The following is a 24243-nucleotide window of genomic DNA, read 5'->3' as shown; positions in this document are numbered from 1 at the left end:
GAGCCACAAAGAAGCAAAATTAGAGGAGACCATCACTTCCTAGTTTCCAAATGTTTGCCTCCATAATCTAAACGTCCTTCACATGTATTTTATTTCCCTCCAGAAAAAAAAAGTATCTAACTTGCTAGACAGAAAACAAAATAATGAGCCCAATTTGTAGGTGAAGAAAACTTAACTTGAAAAGTGTGGTTATTGGAGGAAATATAACTTTGGTAACTACTTGGGAACTCTTCCCCTCAAACACAGTCACAGGAACTTTCTTCTAGAATTGCAGCAAGGAGCTGCTTCTTTCTGTCTAAGGAGTTTCCAAGAAAAAAATAAAGCATCATCTTTTGTGTGGGCGTGCAACAATAGAAATGCTTGCTTTGCATTTCCATGTTTTTTAATATTCTCTACTGTTAAGTAACCTAATTGTTAAGGATACCAGTTGAGACTACAAGCAAATTATTCTTCCTGCAGCAACATAACCGAAAAAACTCAGGCCTTAGGTATATAGGTACTGTAAGTTTCATTTTACGCATCCATTCAACTAAAATTAACGGGACTGTTAACAGACTTGTTTGCAGACAGGACAGAGGCTTCCCTCAACCACCTAACAAATTATCTGTTTAATTCACAGGTTCTAAAGAAATTTGTGTCTTTGTTGCTAACACCACCTTGTAACATCAAGCAAACATAACTTAAATAAATAGTACAGTATGCTGGTTTCTTAGTTGCATTTCTCTTGCAGCCAGCAACGCATATCAGTTATGTATTTTAAGTGTTGTAATGGCTAGCTTAGTTGAATTTTAGGCCTGTCTGCCATACATTTATGCTAACACCACTTTAACAAAAAAAAAAAAAAGGAAAGAAAGAGACAAGATATTTTTCCCTGCACACCAACTGTTTGCTGCAGTCATATGGTGAATACGGTGAAACAGGATGTGAAACTAATCCAAATTGTAATTATTCTCTCTAGCTTATTTTTCAGTCCAATCAGTTCCCTAACGCAGTTCCACCACGCAGTATCACAGACATTTGCCTGTTGCACCAAACGGCAAAGAGCAGCGGGGAGTTATAAAGACCCGCAGTACCAACGTAACGCACCGTCACAGTTTCACATTCATTTCACGGTGCGAGGAAAAGGCTTCAAGCATTTAGATAATTTATTTACATACCTTAGCGATCTGAAAAAGACTGTTAACTACGAAGACTACTTGCATTCGCACTATTATTACACTCTTAAAATCTTTAACATCTAGATGTCACGGCAATTAGCGCTATTGGTATATACAGCGAGCTGACGATGTACTGAATACAAGTCTTGGCACGACATGAAAACCGTTCACAATGGCACACTGACGTGACAACCCGCATAATGAAAGCGGTTGCTTGAAAGCAAACCAGCTCACCTCACGCTCGGTGACAGCTGTTTCCCACAACACCCCCCGTCCGGCCTGGCCGAGGCCCGCTCCCGCCCCTCAGCCGCCCTTCGGGGCTTTGCACAATCACGCTTCTCCCCAGACGCCGCCGAGCTTCCCCCCGCCGCTCTGCAACACCGGCACCAGAGGAAGTGCCCGATTCCGGCGGGGCCCCGCCGCAGAGCCGCCCGCCCCCGCCGGCAAACGGCGCCCGCAAGCCCCCGCCTCGGCCGGGCGGCCCCCGCCGCCTCACGTACCTCCACAGCCTGGCCCAGCTCCAGGTCGAAGCCCACCACACACACGCAGTGCAGCCAGGCCGAGAAACGGTCCCACGGGAGCAGCGACAGGCACCGCTCCGGACCATCTGGCTCCGCCAGCAGCGCCGCCGCCGCGTCCTCCCCGGCCTCGACGACGACGGTGGCGGCGTAGCCGCCGCCGCCGCCGCCGCCGCCCGGGCTCGGCTCCCGCAGCGACATGGCGGTGCCAGCCCCGCGCCGCCCGGCCGCCGCCGCCGCCGCGCCGGCTTCGGCCCCGGCCCCGCCGCCGGGAGTCACGTGACCGCCGCCGCACCGCCTCCCGCCCGCTCCCGCGGGGAGTGGAGCCGCCTGAAGCGGGAGAGTCCAAGCGGGCGCCAGAGGGGAGGGGGCGGGCGAGCTGGAGAGGCCACAACCATTCCCGCGGGGGGGAAGCGGGCGCGGAGCTCCCCCGCGCGGCCCGCGAGGGGAACCCACCCGCGGACAGCCTCGCCCACGCCCCGCGCCAGCACAGCCCCTGCTCGCACCGGTCCCGGGCCCCGAACGAGCAACGGGCGGGCTTCGAGGAGGAGCATCGTTCGCCTCTACCGGGGGGCTTAAGGCAGAGCAGCCGCGGCCTGCGCGCAGGTTGCCCACCTTCACGAGTGGCCGCGGAGGGCGCCAGCGCGGGGAGCTTCTGCCGGCGACACGCCGTGGGCAAACAGGCACGGTTCTGTTTTCCTGCCCGGCGTGTCAGCGAGCAGCCGGCGGGCGAGGGCAGGCACGGCCCGCACCGCCTCCTGCCCGGCGCTGAGCACCGGTGCGGCTCCCACGGAGACACGGCCGCGCCCGGCGCAGGGGGGCGCAGCGACGCGGGGGACTGCGTCCTCGGCTCTTACAGCCTGTTTTGGTGCCTTAGCCAAAAGCCAAGCGCTTTATTTAATAACGTAAGAGCTTTCAAATGTTCTTTTAGCATAGCCCATGCCCCGTTTAAACGCCTATTAGTTATTCACACAAGACTTTCGTTTGACTGTTCCCAGAGCAGCTTCAACCCTGGCAGATGCAGACGCAGACAGGCTGGTTGCCTGAATTACCACATGCCATTCCCCCTCCCCCCCCCCCAAGTTGCAAATATTAAAACCAAAATACCACATCTATACATACTTAATAGAAATGTAATGACTCTTTAGATGCACTGTTTCCTTAAGACCCGTTAATGACATTTGTTTATCTATCAAAACCAAACTGCTAGAAATTAAAGTATGCTTTGATCATGGTAGTAATTTCCTAGACAAAGGAGGAACAAACATGTAACAGACAAAATTATAATACACAAAATTATCATTGTAATAATTTAGGATATAGCAGCCTTCAGTTATCATAAACCATTAGTGGCAAAGTGAATTTTAGATTTAGACTGTGATATGAGTGGAGTTACGTAGCGGAGCGGCTGTACAGGAAGACTCATGCTGTCTCTAGTTGCTTCAGGTATTTTACCACAATGCCACATAAGACGCACAAACTTTCCCAACAGTCAACTCCTGAATTCTGTAAAAGATTACTATCCACAGTAGGACACAACTAAGAGTTTGCTTCATCAGGTTAAACTCCGAGCAATGATTCTGTAGTGGTATTTCATTTGTTGTTTCCATTTAAGAGCTGAAACAGGGCCTGGCCAAAAGCTTTTATCACTTGGTTTAATAAAGTATCTCATCTCACGGCTTCTTGCAAGCCTTCCCTTGTTTACGTTTTTATACTTTCCCTCATTTACATTTTTGCTGTCATGAGCAGGACAAAATTTTAGCTATTATTATCATGCATTCCTTTCTAGATTTGCTGGCCTCGATTTGTCAGTTTTCATGTGAATAAAAAGTATAAATATGTACAAGTAATATAATAAGAATAAAGTACTTACATTGCTATTCTCTGCTCATTTTGTTAAACAAACAATAACAAATAACTTAATTACACTTGATGCTTAACAGAAATAATCTTTTGGCAGGAGAAAGTTTACAGACTAGAGACACGATCTTTGAGAAAGAAGTTATTGAGAAAGAGAGGATTCTCACCTACTGGAGATATTCTTAATTACTAAGAAAACTACTTCAGAAAGATTTTCACCAAGCCATTTCAAATACATTTTAGTTTTGGTAAAATGTGATGATCTTCCTCGGTTGAGGAAGGATGTCAGTTGTTTAAGAAGAATAAAAGTATTTCGGTATGTATTTTAAGTATTTTAATGTTTAGAACAACTGAGAGTGCTTTCTCCTTCAAGAAGCATATCGGTGCAGGACAAAATACAGAGTTCGGAATTGGGAATCTATTAGCTGAGAATGCTTTGCTACGAATTGCAATAGTCTCATGAAATAGTAGAGCTCTACATACGGAATTTGCCCTTACAAAGTTCTATGAACTGTCTTTATGTTGCAGAAAGCCACCGATCTGTTCCTATAAATATTCAGCAGGGTTTGGACAAGAGCATCTTCTGGAAAAAGCACCCCTGTGATGTCATTTGCTGGAACAAAAATGAGCATAAGCCTATGCAGGACAGCTGGACTCTGACGAGCCAAAACCATTCAGCATTTGAGCCTATCTTGCTTTCTTCCAGCCTCTATCTTTCTCCTACAGCTGCCACCTCGACCCTTCTATCCCGCCTGTCTCAGCGGGATGCTTTCTATCAGGTAGCAGCAAATGTTGTGTCGGCCGCTGGCTGGCCAACTTCCATCAGCTTCTGTAGGGAGTGACTGTGCAGACTGTTCATATCTACTGAATAACACCAAAGACTTGACTACACATCTTCTGCTCATCTCGCTCTTCCCCCCCCCCCCCCCCCCCCCCCCAGCCCTTGCTTTGAGATTTCAATTTAAAAGCAATACTTTATTTGTATCTGAAAATTAGATCTGGTCTAATAAATTCATTTATTTAAAATAAACAAACAAACAACAGAAATGTCATACTTATTTTTAAAACACTTTTCCTTATCTTTCAGACAGCCAGAGAAAACATCAAACATTTCAAAAAGTCAACATCATATTAATCGAAAAGCAACTAAGAGCCGGTTACATGACTATGCTCCACTAAAACAATAAAGCAGTGAAAATGCCAGATACACCAACTTACCTAATTTCATTAGAAATTAAGAAACATTGTATGTAAAATTAGTTATACATTAGCATAATACTGTATTAATAGTATGCATGTTACGTTATACTTATTCATATACACCATACACATATATTATCAACACACTATATAATGTATATTGTATATATAGCTTGCATATATACAGTATATTTAGAAATAATATATTTTATATAGAATTGTGTAAATATAACATATGCATATATTTAATACATACTATAAATTAAATAGTATATTCTAATATAATTGTTATGTTAGCAAGATACTAATTTGTATACTGGCACGAGTATCTTTTAATAAGCTTAATGCAAACTAGAAATAGGAGCAGGGAAGGATCTGAGTGAAAATGAGATAAATGGACAATCTACCTGACAAGAGAGGATTAAACCAGCTGAGCTGCTTATTCTTTCAAAATTAATGCTGAAAGATAATGCAATTGCTCTTTATATAATCAGTGAGACAGTTAAAAGATTAAGAACAGAAAATAAGTCTGAAACTAAGTAACAATGATAATGGTACAATAAAAAAAAAGTGTAACCACCCTTCAATAAAACCGGGCTGATAATTAGACTAAATTTGCTAATCACTGGAGAAATAACATTTTGAATGAAGTTTTCCAACAGGACTAGTGGGGAATAAAGTCCTAATAAGTTTTGAGGAACTTGGTGAGCTTATAAAAAGGATTTTGTGTGATCACTGCTACCGGAAGCAGAGGGAGTCAGTGGTCAGACACAGACATGTCTATATCTGTACAGAATCTTTTACAAAGTGGTTTACATACAGTGGTTGAAACACTGTGTAGCAAAGTTCACAGTTAAAACTGAAGTGTAAATCAGCTCTTAGATGTATTACAGGCTTCGTGTTATCTATGATTTTTATTAATGTAGAATATTTTGGCTCTTTTTCAATGTGATCACGAAACCAGCAAATAACCCACTAGCTAATACTTACAGTTGTTTTACGGAAACGATCATCATTCTGAGGACATGATCTTGCTCCATTTACTTCTCATGATATACCAGCATGGACAGAAACACACTGCTAGAGAACACATTTGTAGAATGTATATGTATTCTGCAGCTCCTAAAACAAAAAGGTATCCAAAAATTCAAATTAGATTGTTGCTGTCTTGACATACACTGCAACTACACCTGTTACACCTGTGACTGTCCAGTGATACGCACAGAATACAGTGAATTTTATCAAGAATTGCAACCAGAATATTTCAACAAATTGTAGAATCATCACAGTGTCACAACGATCTTGCCACTCCTTTTTTAACTTACTTTGTGAGACATTTCCTACTTAAGAATAAAGTGATTACATTTTCAGTCACTGCATCTCAAAAGCAACTATAGATGCGCAAACATTGGCCTGAGCTAGTTAGTCTGACCTGCCATGCAGCGAGTCCTCCTCCAAGTCCTCTAGTGGACATGAAGTGATTGCTGTGAACTACATTTTCATAGTGTTAACATTCAAACTGACACATCTATAGGTCCAGGAAAATTAATCTATTGCTCTGAAACAGTTCCTTACTTTTTGACAGTTCAGCTTGATTCTGAATGTTTATTTTGCAAAAGATAGACTACAATGTAAATAACAGTTCAAACTTTGCTATATGTTTCCACATTGCTCCATGTAGCAGTAAATGCTTTTATAGACTGTCATATTTTAAAATCTGGTATGGCTTAAAAGATTGCAATTATACATAGAATTTGTTGTATTACCAAAAATTAATGAGAAATTGATTTAGTAAGTTGCTGATGAATGAGCTTCAGGGATGAGAAGTCAGTAGAAAACTCTGCATCTTGAACTGTCTCCTTACCTGTTTATTCTGTTTTCACTATCAGTTTGCATCTTAATTTTTATACTAGAAACTGAACTTTTGCTATACAGTATGCCTCATTCATTCCAAATGTAACAATCTCTCTTGAGATTGTTACAACAGTGGGGAGGTTCACAACACCTCCCCACTGACAATCTTAATCTGATGTATATTAATATTTTGGTAGATTGTCGTTGCGCAATACTCAGACATCTGGCACTGGGTCGCCTATAATTATGTTCAGTGTTTTTCTTCTCTAGTCAGTTACAGATAACTTAGAATTCACAGCAGGCTTCCTTCAGCAAAATATCTTATTTTTCATAAAGTCATTAAGACCACGGAATCTCTCCTGAACTTTGACACAGTCAAGCCAAAATTCAAACATTTGGCAGGTATGCTCATAAACTGTACTTCTGCTGCATTTCATCATCCTGAAACAGAGACCAGCTCTTTAGGAAGCAAATGTGAGTGTCACCTCCCTTCGATTTCCCTTATCCAAGATGGCTAAAGAGCAGGCTGTTTCTGCCCTCAGCTATGATGGCTATCATAAAATTCTTATGGACTTCCTGCCCGGAAAAATGATGGCCACCGAAGTGGCTTCTTGCTGCCCTTACCTAACATGGCTGCCAAAGCTCACTGCCTCCTTTGGTTGTGGGACAAGCAGCGGTTCGCAGAAGTGGAGCATGAGCTTACACGTCCTCCTCACTCCTGCTGAGCACAGTACAGCGGCTGAGCATTTTATACTGAACACTTTTCATCCACCTGTTGCTTTCTACAGCTATAAGATGGACACTTTCTGGTAAGCATCAAATACCTCATAAAATATCCATAAAATAACTGTATCCTCATTTCAGAATGCAACCACTTTCTATATTTTTAACTTAGTCTATGAGTCTGCCCCTGGTAACTTTTGAACTCACTAGGCAATTTGAAATAGAAGTAAAATAGTCAGAGAGATAACTAAACCCATCCAACTTCTCTGGAAGCTGGCACTCATGCAGAAAAGGCAGGCTCAAATTAATGCCCTCACTGAAAAGTAGGTAGAACTCTGCTGTTACATGAGCCACTTGGCAGTGCCAAAAATTATTAGAAAGGCAGCTGGTATGTACCATTGCTTCCCCCAGGGGACTGTCAAAATGGGATTTCTCCAGGGGATGGAGAAGGGTTCAGGATACCGTAACATAACAGTGGCTTACAGTTTAAAGCACACAACTACTTCAGGTATTAGTGAGTTCTACTGGTCGCAGGAAGACTTGAGAAAGATACTGTATAGACAACACAGTATGAAATGTCTGAATCTCAGTAACAATATCTAAAAATTATAAATACAGAGAACATGAGAAGAGTTATCCACTGCTTATCTTTTTTACTTGATTCTCTTAGGCCCTAGAGATGTTAATGGTTCTTCTTCATCTTTGATTTTACTTTCAGACTCTTTTCTCCATTAAACATGGATACAAAAACATAAAAAATGTTCTCATAAACATTCTTTTAATTCCAACACCTGTAATACCCTTTATTCCCACTTTTTACACCTTTGCAATTCCAAAATGTTCTCAGTTATTTCTACTTTTGCAACTCTTTCCCTCAAATCTAACCCCTGATGGACTTAAACTTATTCCCCATCCTCTTTTTATACCCCTTTCCTTCCCCCTTTTGATTACTTGTAACACCTTCTGTGCTATAAGCATCAACCATCCTGAATTTCCATTTATTCAAAAAATGAGTAAATTATGAATATATTTATCACAATAATATAATCTCATACACAAGCTGATTAAAGCCATGAAGCAGTGTACCAGATTTTTTTTTATTATTTTTCTCCTGTCAGGAGAACAGAAAAAGATGGACACACAGTCGTAAAGCTATTAGTCTTTTTTTTTTGTCTTCAAAAATCAGTCTTGCCACTCATCATCTTTGATTTCATTTCTTTGCTTCAAACACAGATATTACAGCCTGGTTTCGCTCTCCTTTTCTCATTGGAAGAAAACTAGGCTGTAATGAATCACAAATTCCCCCCACCCCCTAAAATCATAGCGCAGTCAAAAAGAAAGGAAAAAAATGAAGACAACTCCGAAATTTTACTGTGCTATAAGCAGTACCACAGCAATCATGCTTCTCTCATACACTGCACGGCCTTACCTCAATTGTTGCTTATTTCCCTCATATATTGCTGGCTAAACTGCCTGGCCCAGCTCCACTTCTCTCCTTCACGGCTGCCTGGCCTTTCTGGCACCAGAGAACCCTCCCATATCCCTAATCCTAACACCTTGTAACAGGGTAATTATAGTGCTGGCACGACTCCAACCTCTCTCTCATATCAAACAATCTCCGCTTGTTTGCTTTATAGGGAATGACGGACTTAAAAATGAATTCGGACCGGAGAGACCTGTTCGGCACTGGCCTGCCGTGTGACCTTGAAAAAAGAACCACCTTTCCTCGGCTTCTAGAAAACGGGGACAAATACGACCTTGAATGATGCTCTAAGTCCTACTGAGGGAAAAAGCGGCACCGGTGCCCCCACCTCTGCCCTGCCCTGTCCCTGTCCCCCCGCCCTGTGCCTGCAGTCCCCGCTTCAAGGGTCCCCTCCTCCAGCTGCCAACCTGTAACTAGAGGCGGGAAAACACGGCCGGCATTTCTGCCCCCCCCCCCCCCCCCGAGACGCCTCAAATGACGCTGTGGCTTCCAAAATTGCCAACCTAGGATCGTAAAACGACAAGAGCAGGGGGAAAGTCGGAGGATGTCGGGGAGATTCCTGCACTCTCTCATCGGAGCTCTGTCACCCCAGTTTCTCCTCAGGGCTCCCTTACTAAACGGCAGACGAGCCCCCCTCGCTCCCTTCCTCCCTCCCCGCCAGGGCAGGGCTGAGGAGAGCAGGGAAAGAGATAGCACCCAGCCCCGGGGGCTCACTCACCTCACAGACCTGCCCCCGCTCCCACCTGCTAAGGTGTCCTAACTGTGCCCTTCCGCAGCGGCCCCTCTCCCCCTTTTCTCCCTATCACAGGGGGCTGCGCAGCCCCCCCAGCGCAGCCCCCCCAGCGCAGCCGCTCGGCCCCTCACGGCTCAGCTCGCCTCCCACCCCCTCTCACAGACACCTACACCCCCCGCATTAACACCCCCCCCCCCCCCTTGCCCCGCGCAACCCGGAAGAGGGCGGCAGCGCCAACGGGGCGGGGACTCGGCCACTGCCGCAGCTTCAGGGGGCGCAGCGCGCCGGCGCGGAGCCCTCCCCCGCGCCTGCGCAGCCGCCCGCCCCGCGGCTGGAGGCGGCCGCCGCGCCTTCCCTTTGGTCAGGCCCCGCTGAGGACGGCTCCGCCCTCCGCCGCCGCCTGCCCTCCCCCCCGACCCCCGCCCCTCCCCGGCAGCGCCGCGGCTGCTACACCGGGTAGGTTTCCAGTCACTATGGCGGCCGCTGCGCTGAAGGTAAGGGAGGGAGCGGAGCCCTGGCGCGCCCCGTGCCTCCCTCGGGGCTGGGCAGCGCTAGGCCGGGAGGGGCGCGGGGCCGCGCCGGGCGAGGGACGCGTCTGACCCGGTTTGTTTTCGGCTCTGCAGGTCGGAGGAAAGTTTTCGTGGTCGGCGGCTGCCTGAGAGGCAGAGCTACCGAGCGGGAGGCGTCCGGGCCCGGCCGCCAGGCCTCTCCCGCCGCCGCAGGGCCGGCCGCCGCCGGGGCCAGCGGAGCCGCGCTCGGCGGGCGGAGAGCGCGGGGGGGGCTGAGGAGCGGGTCCTCCTCATGCGCAGCCACCTGCGGAGGGGCTGAGCGGAGCGGAGCGGAGGGGACGCCGCCGCCGCCGCCTCTCCCGGCCCGCCGCTCCCCGCGCCGGGGGCTTCTGGCGGAGACTTCCTGGAGCAGCCCCCCTGCTCGCCTCCCTCCCGCGCCGGCCCCGCGCCCCCGCCCGCCGCCTGCAGACCCGCCGCCGAGCGACGTTCGCCCGCTGCTGCCGGCCAGAGCCATCGCGGGCACCGCCTGGGAGCAACCTGTCAGCGCACCTCGTAGGCCGCCCCCGAAGGACCCTTCCCTCGCGTTAGCTTGTCCCCGGGAGAAGCGGAGTTTGAAGCCCTCTCCATGCCTTATCGAGTTCCTTATCTGAGCGGCTGCCTGAAGCTGTAGAGCAGTTCAGCCCTATCTGGCGGTAGGGGAGGAAAGCGGTATAGCTCCCATACCCCATCCTCAGTCGCGGACCACCTGTTCTGCTTTGGTGTGATATACGAAGATGGTGAAATGCGGATTGCCGTGTGAAGCGACTAGATCCCTGTTGTGGAGCGAGGGCTTCGTGTTCACCTTCCAACTCCTGATCTGTGTGCCCTGAGAGAGGACGCTAATCCTTCTCCCTCATCCCCCTTCCCTAAACCTTTCCTTGCTTCCATGTTGCATTGGTCAGAATTTTGGTCAGTGTTGTTTACGGAAGGGGGGGGGAAAGAAGGCAGTTGAGGTTACGAACAAAAGTACTTGTATGACTCATCTACTTGGATTTAAGACATTCTATCCTTCTTTCAAGGAGCCTTTGCTTCTCTTTGAAGGAATCAGATGCTTGTTCCTATTCTTCTGGAGGAGGATGGATTGAAAGTTGTACATTTTAGACTTCTTTTGGGCCACTGCTGATATTGTTAAAAGACATAATGGGGCTTTTTCACTGGATTTTTGCCAGAATTAGTTTACACACTGAAACAATGTGTTGTTAGGCCTCTCATACGATAATGTTTGTCCTGCTTTAATATAAAGTTGCTGTGGAGGTTTGGGTTAAAAATTGTGGAGGACAGTCTGTGTCAGAAGAGGCTCTCTTCATCTCTGGTTGGTGGCAACCCCAATCTGTCCTCGATGCCTTCAGCCTTGGCCATCTTCACTTGCCGCCCGAACTCTCATCCATTTCAGGAGCGTCATGTCTACCTGGACGAGCCCGTCAAGATCGGCCGCTCAGTGGCTCGCTGCCGGCCAGCTCAGAATAATGCAACTTTTGACTGTAAGGTGCTCTCCAGGAACCATGCTCTTGTCTGGTTTGATCACAAGACAGGCAAGGTAAGATGTTTCCTTTATTTAAAAATAATGAACTGCACGTTTGTTTCAGCAAGTCCCCATAGATTGCATATCCCTTTGGTTTCACTGTAATAATGCGTAAGGAGTCATATTTGTTATAGTTAAAATGGTTACTTTTCAGGTAAGTTGGTAATTTCTTACTAAGCAGAAACTTTAAATATTATTAAAAGTATATAAAACTAACGGTTGACAAAGGTGACAAGTACTGAAAAATTTACATGCGTATTATTCATTGCTGGAAGTAGGTGATTTTGAGGTGAGTAATAGAAATCTGAAAGCACAGGCTTGTGTGAATATAATGGTGTAATAGTATTTTTTCAAATTCTGAGAAATTACTGTTTTATCTGAGCATGTAAATAAATCTCATTGCGAGGAGCGTCAGAAAATGGATTTAAAACCCCTGGGTTTGTTTCCCAAACTTCCTACTTTCTTCTTTGAAATTTTATAGAGTATTTTGTTGTTTGGTTCTGATAGAAGTTTTGTAACTGGCAGCAGGAGCGTAACAAATGGCATACAAGATATTTTCTCATTGATAGTGAAAATGGTTTTAAAATATGTCCTGTGTTGTCTTAACTGTTCCTCTCAAAAGGCTAGCTGTCTTAAGTGAAATTTAGGCATTCTGTAGTGCATGTTTTGTCCACTAGGGATTGAACTGGGACAAGTAAAGTTATTTTACTTAATGACTATTAAGTTAATTTTAAACATCCAGTCAGAAAGTAACAAAGTGCAGATTTCAGTTGCTCAGCATTGTGTTGCTTTGGTTTTTTTCCCAAACATATTGATGTTATGCCTGAAATATGCTCTAAATCAGCTCTGGTTTTAAGCTTCACAGCATACATTTCTGTGACAGTGTAGATCTTGATTTTAAGAATAATACGGTCTGTAATTAATGCAGCATTTTTTAGTAGTATGACACAGCATGAGGAACAGTACAATGCAGTCAAGGTTCTTAAACCTTCCATTGTTAACTATCCTGTGTTATGCAATACCTGGGCATGATGGGACAAGACAAGCGTTTAATTTCTTAAGGCTGGGTTATGGCATGGCTTTCAAGTTACCTGCATGTAATTGTGCAAACTGCTATCTGTATTAGTGTTTCATTTAGCATGTTGTTTTGGCTCTGTTGTGTACGTGATGTGCATTCTTGGACGCTTTAGAAAACTTAAGTGTTTGAAATATTTTCAGTTTAAGCTTAGTTTTTAACCTTTCTTGCTTGACTAATCAAAGTAATATATTCCAATTTATTGTACTCTTTTTTAAATTAAAAAGTATTATGCATGTAGCTTTTAAATCAATATTTCTCATGGTTTATAAAGATTTTAAGACCTCCATGTGCTCTATTATGGCTACAAATTGGCTAGCTATATTAAAGGTGGTTAGTTTGACACAGCATTGAGTATTGAGCAAGTCTGCTAACTAATAGAGGAGCTTAAAAGACAGTCAACTGTGGGTTTTCTGTTTGTAAATTTCAGTTAGCTTTGCTCTTCTAATACAGGTCAAAAAAATTACATGCTTATTTATTTTATCTGGCTGATCTAAACCACCAAACTGGTAGTAGTAAATAAGAGGATGGTATGTGATAGTTCTTGAGACACCGACGTGAATATTTGATGGGGTCTTGGTGAAAATTGCTCAGGCGGGTATCTGGATCAGTGGCCATAGTGATCAACTAAACAGTGGGTTTAAGATCATGCATAGGAATACATTCCTGCAAATTTTGTGTGTTAGATGTTGTGGTACTGTAAAAAGTTTAAAATATCGATAGTGCAGTATGGAGAATTTTGGGTTCTGTTTTTGTTTTTTGGTAATGTGGTCTGTTTTTTCATCTGGTTAAGTATCTGAATGGTAAGTTCTGAGGTAATTGGAGGAGAAGGAAAAATGCATTGTTAGAGATAATAGATATAAAATGCTGTTGTGAAAAGGCAGGTAAAAGAAGTTGTCAGAAAATACAGTCTTAATCTTAAATCGCAAATCCTACATTAAAGAATTCTTTGGTGTTTTTAAAGTACAAACAAAAATGTAAAACTATGCCAGAACATTTGGATGTAGGAATGTTTATTATCATTGTTTACAGAACTTCTAATAGGTACATCTCATTTAGGGATATGTAATCATCCTATCAATGACCTACATTTAAATCTGCATAAATTCTTTTTGCCACAGTATTTGTAAACATTTCTTAGAAGATTATATATAATACTTCCATCAATTCTGGGTTTTATGAAAGATGAAAGACCTTGAAATGTTAACTTAGTAACAGAGGAAAACCTTCAAAAAATTCAAAATAGTTCATGAATGATCTGGGGCTCCAATTTCGTAAGTTGTGGACTTTGGCAATACCAGTTTCTGGCATTCCCAGTCACTCAGTCCAGTCTCTGTGCTGCCTGTTGAGCTTCCTTTCAGTTATACTCTAATAATTATTTTTTTTCTTGAGGGTTTGGAATTTTGTTTGTTTTGTTTTAGTGAATCATGTGAGTGATCCTGTTTACTACATAGTCTGTAAACAATTGTATCGGCATAATCTGTAAAGAAGGGTAGAAACCGAAGAGCATCAGTAAGCATTGGCAGGGGAACTAATATACTTTTTTTTTTTTTTTTTTTTTTGAGGCAGAGGTAGGCTTAAGCTGAAGTATGTCACACAAATAGACCAAGTCGAAGATGACATGTTACTTACAGTTGAAAGATGTGAATGTTTACTTTGTATAGAGGCACTTTAATTATACATGGAAAAAGTTATGTGCCCAAAGGAGGTAATGTATATGTAACATGAGCATCATTAAGGATGAAAGTAGAATGACTCTTCAAGATCATCAGTAAATAGCAATTAAAAGCAGATATTTAATGTTGGATTTCCTTTTAAAAATATTTTCTAAAATTATATGTGAGCCTAAAAATGTGTAAGATAAAGGTGGAAGTGGGTGATGGGGGAATATCTGTACTCAGACTTCTGCACTTAGCAATACTTTTATAGGCAGTGCAATGCCTCCTTTTGCTTGTGTTTGTAGAAACAGTGTGATACCCCTTACGGATTTTTCATACAGCAGTAACGTTAGAAGCTGATGCTTAGAATTGGGTTTGATTTTTATTTTTTTGAGTAATTACAAGTTAAGGAACCTTTTAAGAGATGCCTGAAAAAGTGAGTCACTAGATATGTAGGACGGGGATGTTGTGCTGAGCATGGAGTGTTCCAAAAAGTGTGAATCAAAGCAAAAGAAAAAGTGGGCTATAGTTCAAAAAATCTAAATATGTTTGTTCAGCTTCTATCAGTCCATATGGGCGGAAACTCTGTAAAAACTGCTTAATTGAACTAGTCTTGTGAGGGTTTTTTTAGTTTTAGTTTTTAAAAATAAGCAAGTTGAAAACCCTTGAGAATTTGTATGTGACTTCTCCCAGACTGAAATGCTTCTGGCAGATGTGGTGGAAGTTTTTTGGAAGAAAACTGAAGTTTCCAACAGATATCCAGGCTTTCAAAAATTAATTTCTTGGAATTATTCAGCGCCTTAGGTTGTTGTGAGTGGCTATTATAAGTACCTTTTACAGAGAATCCATTTCCACAGTTTAGTAAAGGCACTGAGAAACTGTGAGAAATAAAGTATTTTCTTAGACCAAAAAGACTCCAAATAACTGGTCATTTTTAACAACTGAAAAAAAATGTGTAGGCACAAGTTTCTGTGTTAGGGTCGTAGCTAATGCTACTGTTTTTGTTTAATTCAAAGTGGGTATGAATTGAATTGATCACATTCATAGTGTTTCAGTTTACAGAAATGCTAACTAGTAAACTGAAAGCCAAATAGTCCACATGATAGCAAATGAAATTTATTAAGGCTGTGCTTTATGGCTTCTAGGCTTAAAATATGTGAAATAAAAATGTTACAGAACACTTCCTTCAGGGAGCACCCTCTAAAGAAAACAAACACCCCACCCCCCAAAAAAAACCCCAACCCAACCAAACAACCAAAACCAAAAAACCCAAACAAACCCCAAACCAAAAAAATAAGACCCCAAAACAACAACCACAAAGGTACAGACAGGGAATTACAGACTGGCTAGCTTTGTTTGAGTTACTGGGAAAATCATGGAACAAGTTCTAGACCACTTTTCTGGGAATAAGTTTTGGACCACTTTTCAGGGCACGTGAAGAAGCTGGTTTGGTAATGGTCAGTATGGATTTAGCAGGGATAAATCATGTCTGATGAGTCTGATTGCCTTGTATGATAAAATGAGTAGCTTTATGGGCAAGAGAGGGCAGTGCATGCTATTTACCTTGCCGTTAGCAGGGCTTTTGACTGTTTCCCACGATGGTCTTCTGTGTAAGTTAGGGCACTGCAGTCTGCATGTATGAACAGCTAGGTGAGTAAAATAAAACTGGTTTGAGGATCGGGCTCGGGGGTGGTGGTTAATAGGTAGTGCTCTACTTGGACACTGGTAACAAGCAAAATACTGCAGGAATCTGTGTTATGACCTGTCAGGTTTAACATTTTTTATCAACGACTTGAAGGATGTGGTGAAGTACACTCTAGTCAAGTTTGAAGATGTCCCCAAATCTGGGAGTGCTGGTGTGGCGGGGAATGAGTTGATATGTTCAAGGGCAGGGCTGCCATCCAGGGGGACCTGACTTTGCTGAACAAATGGGCAGACAGGAACCTCAGGGGTCTGAAAAAGGACAAATGTGAAGTCCTGCACTTGGAAAGGAAGAACCCCTTGCAGCTTTTTAGACTGTTTCTAGGATACTGCATCTAACTTTGGACCACCAGTACAAGAAATACATTGATAAACAGGAGTTGAAAGATTAGATGCTCTCTTTTCTTGCTCTATTGTACTAGGGGTAAGAGTATATTTGAAAGAAATAAGAAAAAAAGAAGAGAAAGGATTTGTGAAAAGGAAATATGTTGTTCACTTAACATTACACAGGATGTTTTGTGGAGATCAAGAATTTGGCAAGATTCAAGAAGTATAGGACATCTTCTCTGGACATCCTGTTTGTTCAGAAGTGTTTGAGTAAATATCTTACAAAATCTAGTGGGATACGAAAAATAGTATTTGGGATAGCAGGACTTTAATGGGAGATTTTTTTTTTCCTGCTGCTTCCTATAGAGAATCCTGTATGACACTCTGGACTCTTTGGTGCTGACCTATGTGAGGACTGTTTAATTCTGATGCATCAGTATTTTCTGTTATTTATTTTTCGTCTATATATCTCTTCAGCTTTCTGTTATGGTTGTTGTCTTTGAGAGCTGAACAAATGTTTTATTTTTCAGTACTTTTGATATTGCTGTATGCTTACAGTCTGTGGTGTCTGTAGAGGAGACACTTTATCTTCCAAACATTGAATGTTTATTCCAAGTACCCTGGGAGACTGACCTGGGATCTGCTATAATGCACTAAGGTGAAATTTCAGTGCTTAGATGCTTTCGGTAAGAGGGTGATGTCAGCCAGCCCTTACATACACCTGTTAATATTTTTATGTAACTGCTATTCACCCCGAATGAACTCTCCAATTTTATGCTCATATGAGTAGTATGGGGTAGGGAGTTCTCGTTTCAGCAAACTTCACCACCATACTTCTCTTAGAACCCAGTGTAGGAGTGCTGCTGGCCATTTATAGTAGAGGTAAGTTACTGCTGACAAGGATTTCCCTGCAGAGATACCATCTAGAGCCACTGCTGCAGAGCTAATACTGTAATTCTTGGAGCTGATCCATTGCAGTCATGATGCATCTGTCCTGAGCCAGGAACACCAACACATTGATTAGGTTTTAAAAACAAGCAAAAATCCCTTTTGTATTTGCAATGAATTTTTACAAACCTCAAATGAATCAGGTTACTTAGCAGTAATGAAAGCCAGTAAATGTGTTTTCCTTGGGTCTCTAATGGGATGGTTCAAGTTTGCTCCTGGGCCCATGCTTATAAATGTAAAACCTTGCTTCCCTAATACACTTTCATTATATAAAATTCTCTTTGACTTTTTTGTAGATTTTCTTTCACGTTTTAGTTGCAGCGATCCACGGATCATGTGCAGGTGGATTTACATTACACTGGAGAAATATTTTTGATTTGGCTTTGCTTTCTCTTTTTTCTTACTGAATTTGAACAGTTTTGGTTGCTTTGTTATCTATTTAAAGTAATTGAATTTATGTATGTTGTAAAGGGCTGTGTGGGTTAGTAGTGTCTAACTGTCAATGTGCTACTTTGGTTGTGTTGATTTGAATCTAATCTGCAAAATGTGTAGAGAAACGCTCAGCTGATTTGTTGCATTTTGGTTTTTGTAATTTCTTTTAATAGATAATGCAAAGTGAAAATGATTATTGTTTGTGGAACCTGGCAAGTGAAGGGTGAGGAAGAATGCTGTCTCTGTCCCTAAAGCTAGCAATTTTACAGGCTATTGCTACTAAATTATACGATTGTTTGCTGTCTCTGGATTTTCTTTTGAGTCACATCAACAATTGCTTCCTGTTAATGTTGCTCACTTGCTGGGAGTTTGGATTACTTAAGAGCTCCAAGTTTAGTTAAGTATTGCTGTGACCAAGAATTAACATTCCCAACTTGTGTTTCTTTCCATAAATGTTTCTGCTTGTAGCAGAATTGGTGGAAGAAGGCTTGCAGCATTGTCACATTGTCATATTTTTGTCAGGTATAGACAAGTGTTTTTTCAGTCCACTTTAGGAGCAGGAACCTCAGACAGAGAAATGGATTGGACTGTACTGTCTTAAGTGCCTACGAGAAAAACATATCTGTCTGCCAGAGACGCAGAACAGTTTCCTTTTTGAAAAGGAAAATAAATGTGCTGGAGCCAGATGCTTAATCAGATAGAATTTTTGTATTATGTTGCACCAGACACACATGTATGTGATTGAGCAATGTCTTAGAGTTTATTCCAGTCCTGATAAAGTATAAATAAATGATGAACTTCCAGCAGGCTTATAATAGAAAGTCCAAAATCATGTAGTAGCACTGTAGTTGGGGAAACAGAGAATGCTAGCAGCAGTTCAACTTTTCTGTACTTTTGTAAAGATGTAAAAAGTAAATATAAAAAGTACTGGGGTTAGTCGAGGGTAGTTAAGGGCATGAGGAATTTATAATATCTTTGCAAAGCTAAGGAACATTGCCGTATTGGTAGTTGAACTATGGTGCATCCTGGAGGAAAATATTTGCTATTCTTGAACCTTTTATAGGTTATAAAATACGTTACCAACCATTGAAAGGACCGAAGGATTGATAATGAGGTAGGCTCAATCATAAATGTTCTAATAGTGTAAAATAGTGAGAATTTGTAACTAAATACAAATATATTGACAGTATTGTGCTACTGCTAAAGTAAGTTTGTCCCCAGTTGGAACAGCTTATTCAGTTTTGGTTTTCGTAGGATGATTCAAATGCGTTGAAAATATTTATTGACAGAAAGACTTCAATATAGGAAACATGCAACATCTGAGATATATATAGAAGCTATATAAGAACAGACAAGTGACCTTTTGTTCTTGTATTAAGGGACTATTGAAAATTAAGAACAGGTTATTAATGCTGTATAGTCTCATAATTACAGTTGTAATAGTTCTTCAGTTCTCAGGAGCTTAAGATACAAGAATTGTGGATGCTTGTAACTATGTATTGAGTAATAACCTTTTTAAAGGAAGGAAAGGAACTGCTTACGTTACAAATCAAAGAAAAGCTCCGTTAAGGGCCAAATAGAAATTTGTACAGCACGTTCTTTTGGAGACATTTGGTACTGCCTGCTGCTATTTGCATATGCCATTAGTCTTATCAGATATGGCAGTTTTTTGTTCTTAACTGGTACTTTTTCGGAGTTGTTCCTTTTCTGGATGTTAAGCAAGATTAAGTTTAAACATAGATTTTTCTAAAACTTTGTCTTTGATGCAATATTGTTAATGTTCCGTAAGGGGTTTTTTGCTTGTTTATACCCCCTCAACAGATTTTGATGACTCTACCTTGCTTTCTCTTCTTTTAATTGCCTTTCTTGAAGTGTAATACTTAACGGAGTAAGGTAGAAGCCAGAGCTTTTGGTTTTGCAAAGCTGAGATTTTAGCCTCCCTACCTGTTTGCCTTTTAAATTTCTGGTGACATTTCCTATATCTTTTGGTTGTTAGCTATGATAGTTGAATGGACTTGTGGGCAATAGCACTGCAAATAGGTTTTGGTGTTACTACTTGCGATTTTATTCTGGCATTGCTGTTTTCGCACTTACTGTCTCCAGGTGCTTGAAGAATCTGAAAGCTTTTGGGAGGCATAATGAATTATTTGTACTTCACATTTTAAATTTTGTTATTAAAAAAAAAAAAAGCCTTGTTTTTTATATCTGGTTGTAAAAGAATCCATTCTGCAGCCAAACTATTTTTTCAGGTCTTTGATCTTGGTAGGTAACTGCAACTCCTTGTTGTTTTCATGCTATCATCACAGGGATTCCCCTTGCTGAATGCCAGAGGATTTTTAAGGCTATGTGGAGTCAATATAATTCCATATTATACAGGGACAAAGTATAAGCTTGAAGTTTCTTTTGTTTCTATGGATTCCAGTACTGTAAGTCATTATGTATAGTTAGGGTGGTATCTACTTAGAGGAAAGTTACAATACTATGAACGAGGACAGCCAAATTCTATGACATGGATGTACTGTTGGAGGATAAGTTAGGTTGATAGGGACTTCTGGAGGTCACCCAGTCCAATCTTCTGCTTCATAGCAGGTATAATTACTTTAGGTTGCTTGTGGACTTGGAATAACATTTTGAATATGAAATTAATCCCTAACTACAAATAAACTTCTGAGGCTAAGGGTCAGGCATATTTGCTATGTAGGCTACCTTTTGTTGCTGTTGTCTTAAGTTATGTTCTGAGGATCTAGAACTTTCAGCATGTGTGTATATGTATAATTTAGTATTATGAAATAGCTGGAGTACTTATTTTATAGTGTAACTTAAAATTCCCACCAAAATATGTCAGGTGGAAATGATCTTAAAATTTACTAGGAGAAAGAAAAAGCACTAAATGAAAGCTGTGATAAGAATGTTCCTAGTTCCACCCCTAATTCCATAAAGGTGGAAATAATATGACACTTTCACTTACAGCTCTCAACCACTACTTCCTTTTTAAGAACTTAAAGGGGAAATTAATTCTTTTTTTCAGTCTTCCTCTTTGAGAATTTTTCCTAGATTGCATATTCCAGCAGTTGTAAGAGCAAACCAGGAATACAAATCATCATAGAAAAGACATATTTGTTTTTGCAATTTCTGTAGTCTATTTGAATGCTCTTTACCCGTGGTGTCATCTTGATTTTTAGTTAAATTTATGAATCTGACTGTTAATTAGAAAGTTACAAGTATGTATGCTGTGTTTGGATAACTTTTAACTTTCATGGTAAACAGAAGGGAAAATGTTTTTGGTGGTTTTTGTACTTGAACCAATGCATTGCATTGACACATATGGTCAACTTTCTCTCAAAACTCATGTTTTGTTTTGGAACCTGTGTCCACATGCTACCTCACCTACTGAAATCAGTACAGGTTATATATATGTCCTACTGCAGAATATTACCTCCTGATAAATTTAATGCAGGTCTGCATTTTAGCTGCAGGCTGACTTGCTCTGACCCTGTGTTCCAGGAATGGGCTTGGGAAGGGTTAGTTTGGCAAAAATGCTGCACCAACATAGCTGTCCTGCTTTCTTTGAGCCACTCTGGGACATCCAGATTGCATTCCTGTGGGCTCTTTAGGTCACCCTGTTCTGGGGTTTTGCCTTCTTCACAGCCTGGTCTAAATGTGCCCGCAGTTGAACAATTTTGTATGCAGATGTGCAGATAGGTGAGTTTCATTGGTGTCCTGGTTGATTAAATGAAAATGTGCTCTGTTTTCTTCTCATTCCCACATAGCTTTACGTTGAGCCTTCCCAGGATAGATGTTGCTGGATGAATTTTAGATGATGACATAAGTTTTATAAACTAATATTAAAGGATCTTGATGACTAGTCTTTCTTTTGAAATCTCTAACTTGTACTCTCTTTGATGTGTTTTATAGTTTAAACTTGCTGTACACATCTTCCTTTATTTTAATTGCAGTTTTGTTGCCAAAAGATTTACAAAAATAATTGCTTTGTAGTACCCTTTAAAAACCTTTTATGAAGGTGTAGTTTTGAGTCTAATGTAAGGGTACCTGTAATCTTGTAATATTATTTCAGCGACTGGATCTGCTTGCTGGTGTTGTGCCTCAAGTCTAAAACAAAACTACATAACATACTTTATAAATATTGTTTTAGACAGTTTTTATACGGGTAAGCAAAGCTGAGTGGAAACTATTCTCTCCTATTCAGAGCAAAAGTTTTCAGCAATAGAAGGATTTAGGAAGTAGTAAATGCTTGCTTACGCTTGTGAACATTTGGAAGACGTAATCATTCCACATTTGCCATGCTGCGCTCATGCCGAGGTGTCCCAAGTATTCTTTTTCAGCTGGTAGCTGTAGTTGGGGACCAAGTCCTGGTTGTGCTAGATTTAAAAAGTACTGTTTAGTTGTTGGCAGTGCTCAAAGGTGGTAATTTGTGCAATCTCTTAATGATCTCAAAATTGAGAGGTCCATTATCTGGATGCAAAAGGGAACTCTTGCCTGGTGATTGTTTAATGAGGTCGTTTTTAGTAATAAGGATACCTTTTCTGATACCATCACCATTAAAGCTGTTTGTCGACACACGATGCAACTGGATTCTCCATTAGTGCTAAAACTACAAGTTACTTTGCAATTACAAAATAAAAATCTAGTGATCTGAATCTATTTTGCCTTAAGCTGGAATAAACCCCATGAAATTGTACTATGAACATCTGCTTCATGGCATATTGAAGAAAAAAAAAAAGGCAACGGAACAACTGACCTTCCAGAACTGAGGCATTTGCATCTGTTTTTTTTTTTTGACAGGGAAAAAAATTTGATATTTTTTTTTTTTTTTTTTATTTGGAAAGTCTGTTTCTGGACTGTACAGGAACTAAGCATTCTTACAGCTGATAAAAAATTCAGTGGCTTAACGAGTGACTTGGTGGAACAGCAGCTGCTGATGCATGAATGTTCAGGGCCATGGCAAACGCTTTGGTTTAGTCTGTAGCTGAAAGCTGAGGGTGCATGTACAGGTAGCTATTATGTATCTGAGTAGCTGTAGCTGTTGATTAGAATTAGTAATATGACAGCACAACCTGTTTGGGGGCCATACTATTAGCATTTACTAACAAAAGAGTATATGCTGTTTTAGTGGGGAATTGTGTTAGAGTAAGGAACTTTTATGGCAGGGTCCATTTTAAAATGAGAATCTGTGACTATATACAGACAGGAAATGTTTTTCTTTTTTCTTAAAACTTAATTATTGTATTTACAGGCACAGCAAACTTATATTTTTATTTTTAAACTGGTTATATTTAATGGTAATGAGAGTGGAAAAATAGGTAAGAAGAAAAAAAAAAAAAAAAACAAAAAACAAAAACGAAAAAAAAAAAAACAAAAAAACAAACAAAAAAAACCCCAAACAAACCAAAGGGGGCAAACCCACTTTCTTGTAATAGTCTCTTCAACCTGAAGAGAAGTTTCAACTTTTGGGAAGTTCTGGTTGAAGTCTGAACTAACAAATAACATGGTGAAAAGAACACACAAGTGAAACAAATATTTGGGAACACAGGAAGGGGTCAGCTTTTTCCAATTTTAATATTACCAGTGGCTGTGTAATTGCTAGGATGTTAAAAAAGATTTTAGTGAGTGTACTGAGTCAAATATGAAAAATGGGCGAATTCAGTCTTTGCTCTTATGATTTTTGACCCTTATTAGGGTTTCCTTGCCATAAAGCTAGAGATACTACAGTGGATGGAGGGGACCAACCTGCTACTGATCTTCTAGGGTTTTTTTCCCCCCATCATTGTTACTTTCATGGTCTTTTTTTAACTTCATTGCACTCATTCAAATACTAGAACAGTTACTAACAAAGCTTCTGATTGCAGAGGAATTTCTCACTGTTTGTGCTTTCTATAATTCTTGATGAAAAGAACACCAGTAATAAATTACCACAAAATCAGACAGGTATAAGATGCACTGCGTTTGCTCATACAGCTGGCCAGGGGTGCAGATTCCTTTAGTTATGGCCATGAGTAGCTCTGAGGGCCTTTTTAACTACTTAGCAGGGGTTTTTTAGTTTATGCATATGCTATGTGGACTTAGGCTGGTGGAGATTAGCTCCTTATTTTCCTGATGCATTGTGTTTTTGAGCAATTGAAAGAGTATTAGCTGTACTAGAGTGTACTTTTTTAATGTAGCCTTTGAAGTATGAGCTTTGTTTGCTGACATCTTGAGAGAGGAGAGAGTTTATCTGCTTTGATAAACAAGCCTTTAGAAAGAACTGTATGACCTTGCATGAGGAAGAATTGTGATGGGAGGAATGTCTTGTATATTTATTTTATATAATCAGTAGTGGTAAAGTCAGTTGAAGTGCAGCTTGTTTAAAGTGTAAAGCACCGAGATACCTGTCTGCGCTTGAGGCATAGTAAAGGTATTATCATTTAAATGTCTGAATTATAATAATTAGCATATTTGTTTAACATGCTAATAGTATATTAAGCCAAACTTACAAGTTTTGAAAAC

General features: G+C 41.2%; 2 protein-coding genes across 14 annotated transcripts in view; one reads left to right on the top strand and one right to left on the bottom strand.

The window, feature by feature from the left end:
* Positions 1–1876, bottom strand: part of DENND6A (DENN domain containing 6A) — a gene marked incomplete at its 5' end in the record, with an annotated part of 29591 nt that extends 27715 nt beyond the window's left edge. The window contains one exon of the mRNA XM_082487919.1: positions 1392–1876. Within this exon, the coding sequence (XP_082344045.1) occupies positions 1392–1876 (485 nt within the window). The remainder of the gene's footprint in view (positions 1–1391) is intronic.
* Positions 1877–11332: 9456 nt separating this feature from the next.
* The window catches only part of SLMAP (sarcolemma associated protein), a 91260-nt gene continuing 78349 nt past the window's right edge, over positions 11333–24243 (top strand). For all 13 annotated transcript variants that reach the window (XM_082487967.1, XM_082487962.1, XM_082487968.1 and 10 more), the window contains exon 1: positions 11333–11613. In XM_082487967.1, the coding sequence (XP_082344093.1) occupies positions 11416–11613 (198 nt within the window). In that variant the 5' untranslated portion in view covers positions 11333–11415. The remainder of the gene's footprint in view (positions 11614–24243) is intronic.

Source organism: Vanellus vanellus (assembly GCF_965231255.1).
Source record: "Vanellus vanellus genome assembly, chromosome: 9".
Classification (NCBI taxonomy): domain Eukaryota; kingdom Metazoa; phylum Chordata; class Aves; order Charadriiformes; family Charadriidae; genus Vanellus; species Vanellus vanellus.
This window is presented reverse-complemented; position numbering and strand designations above follow the sequence as displayed.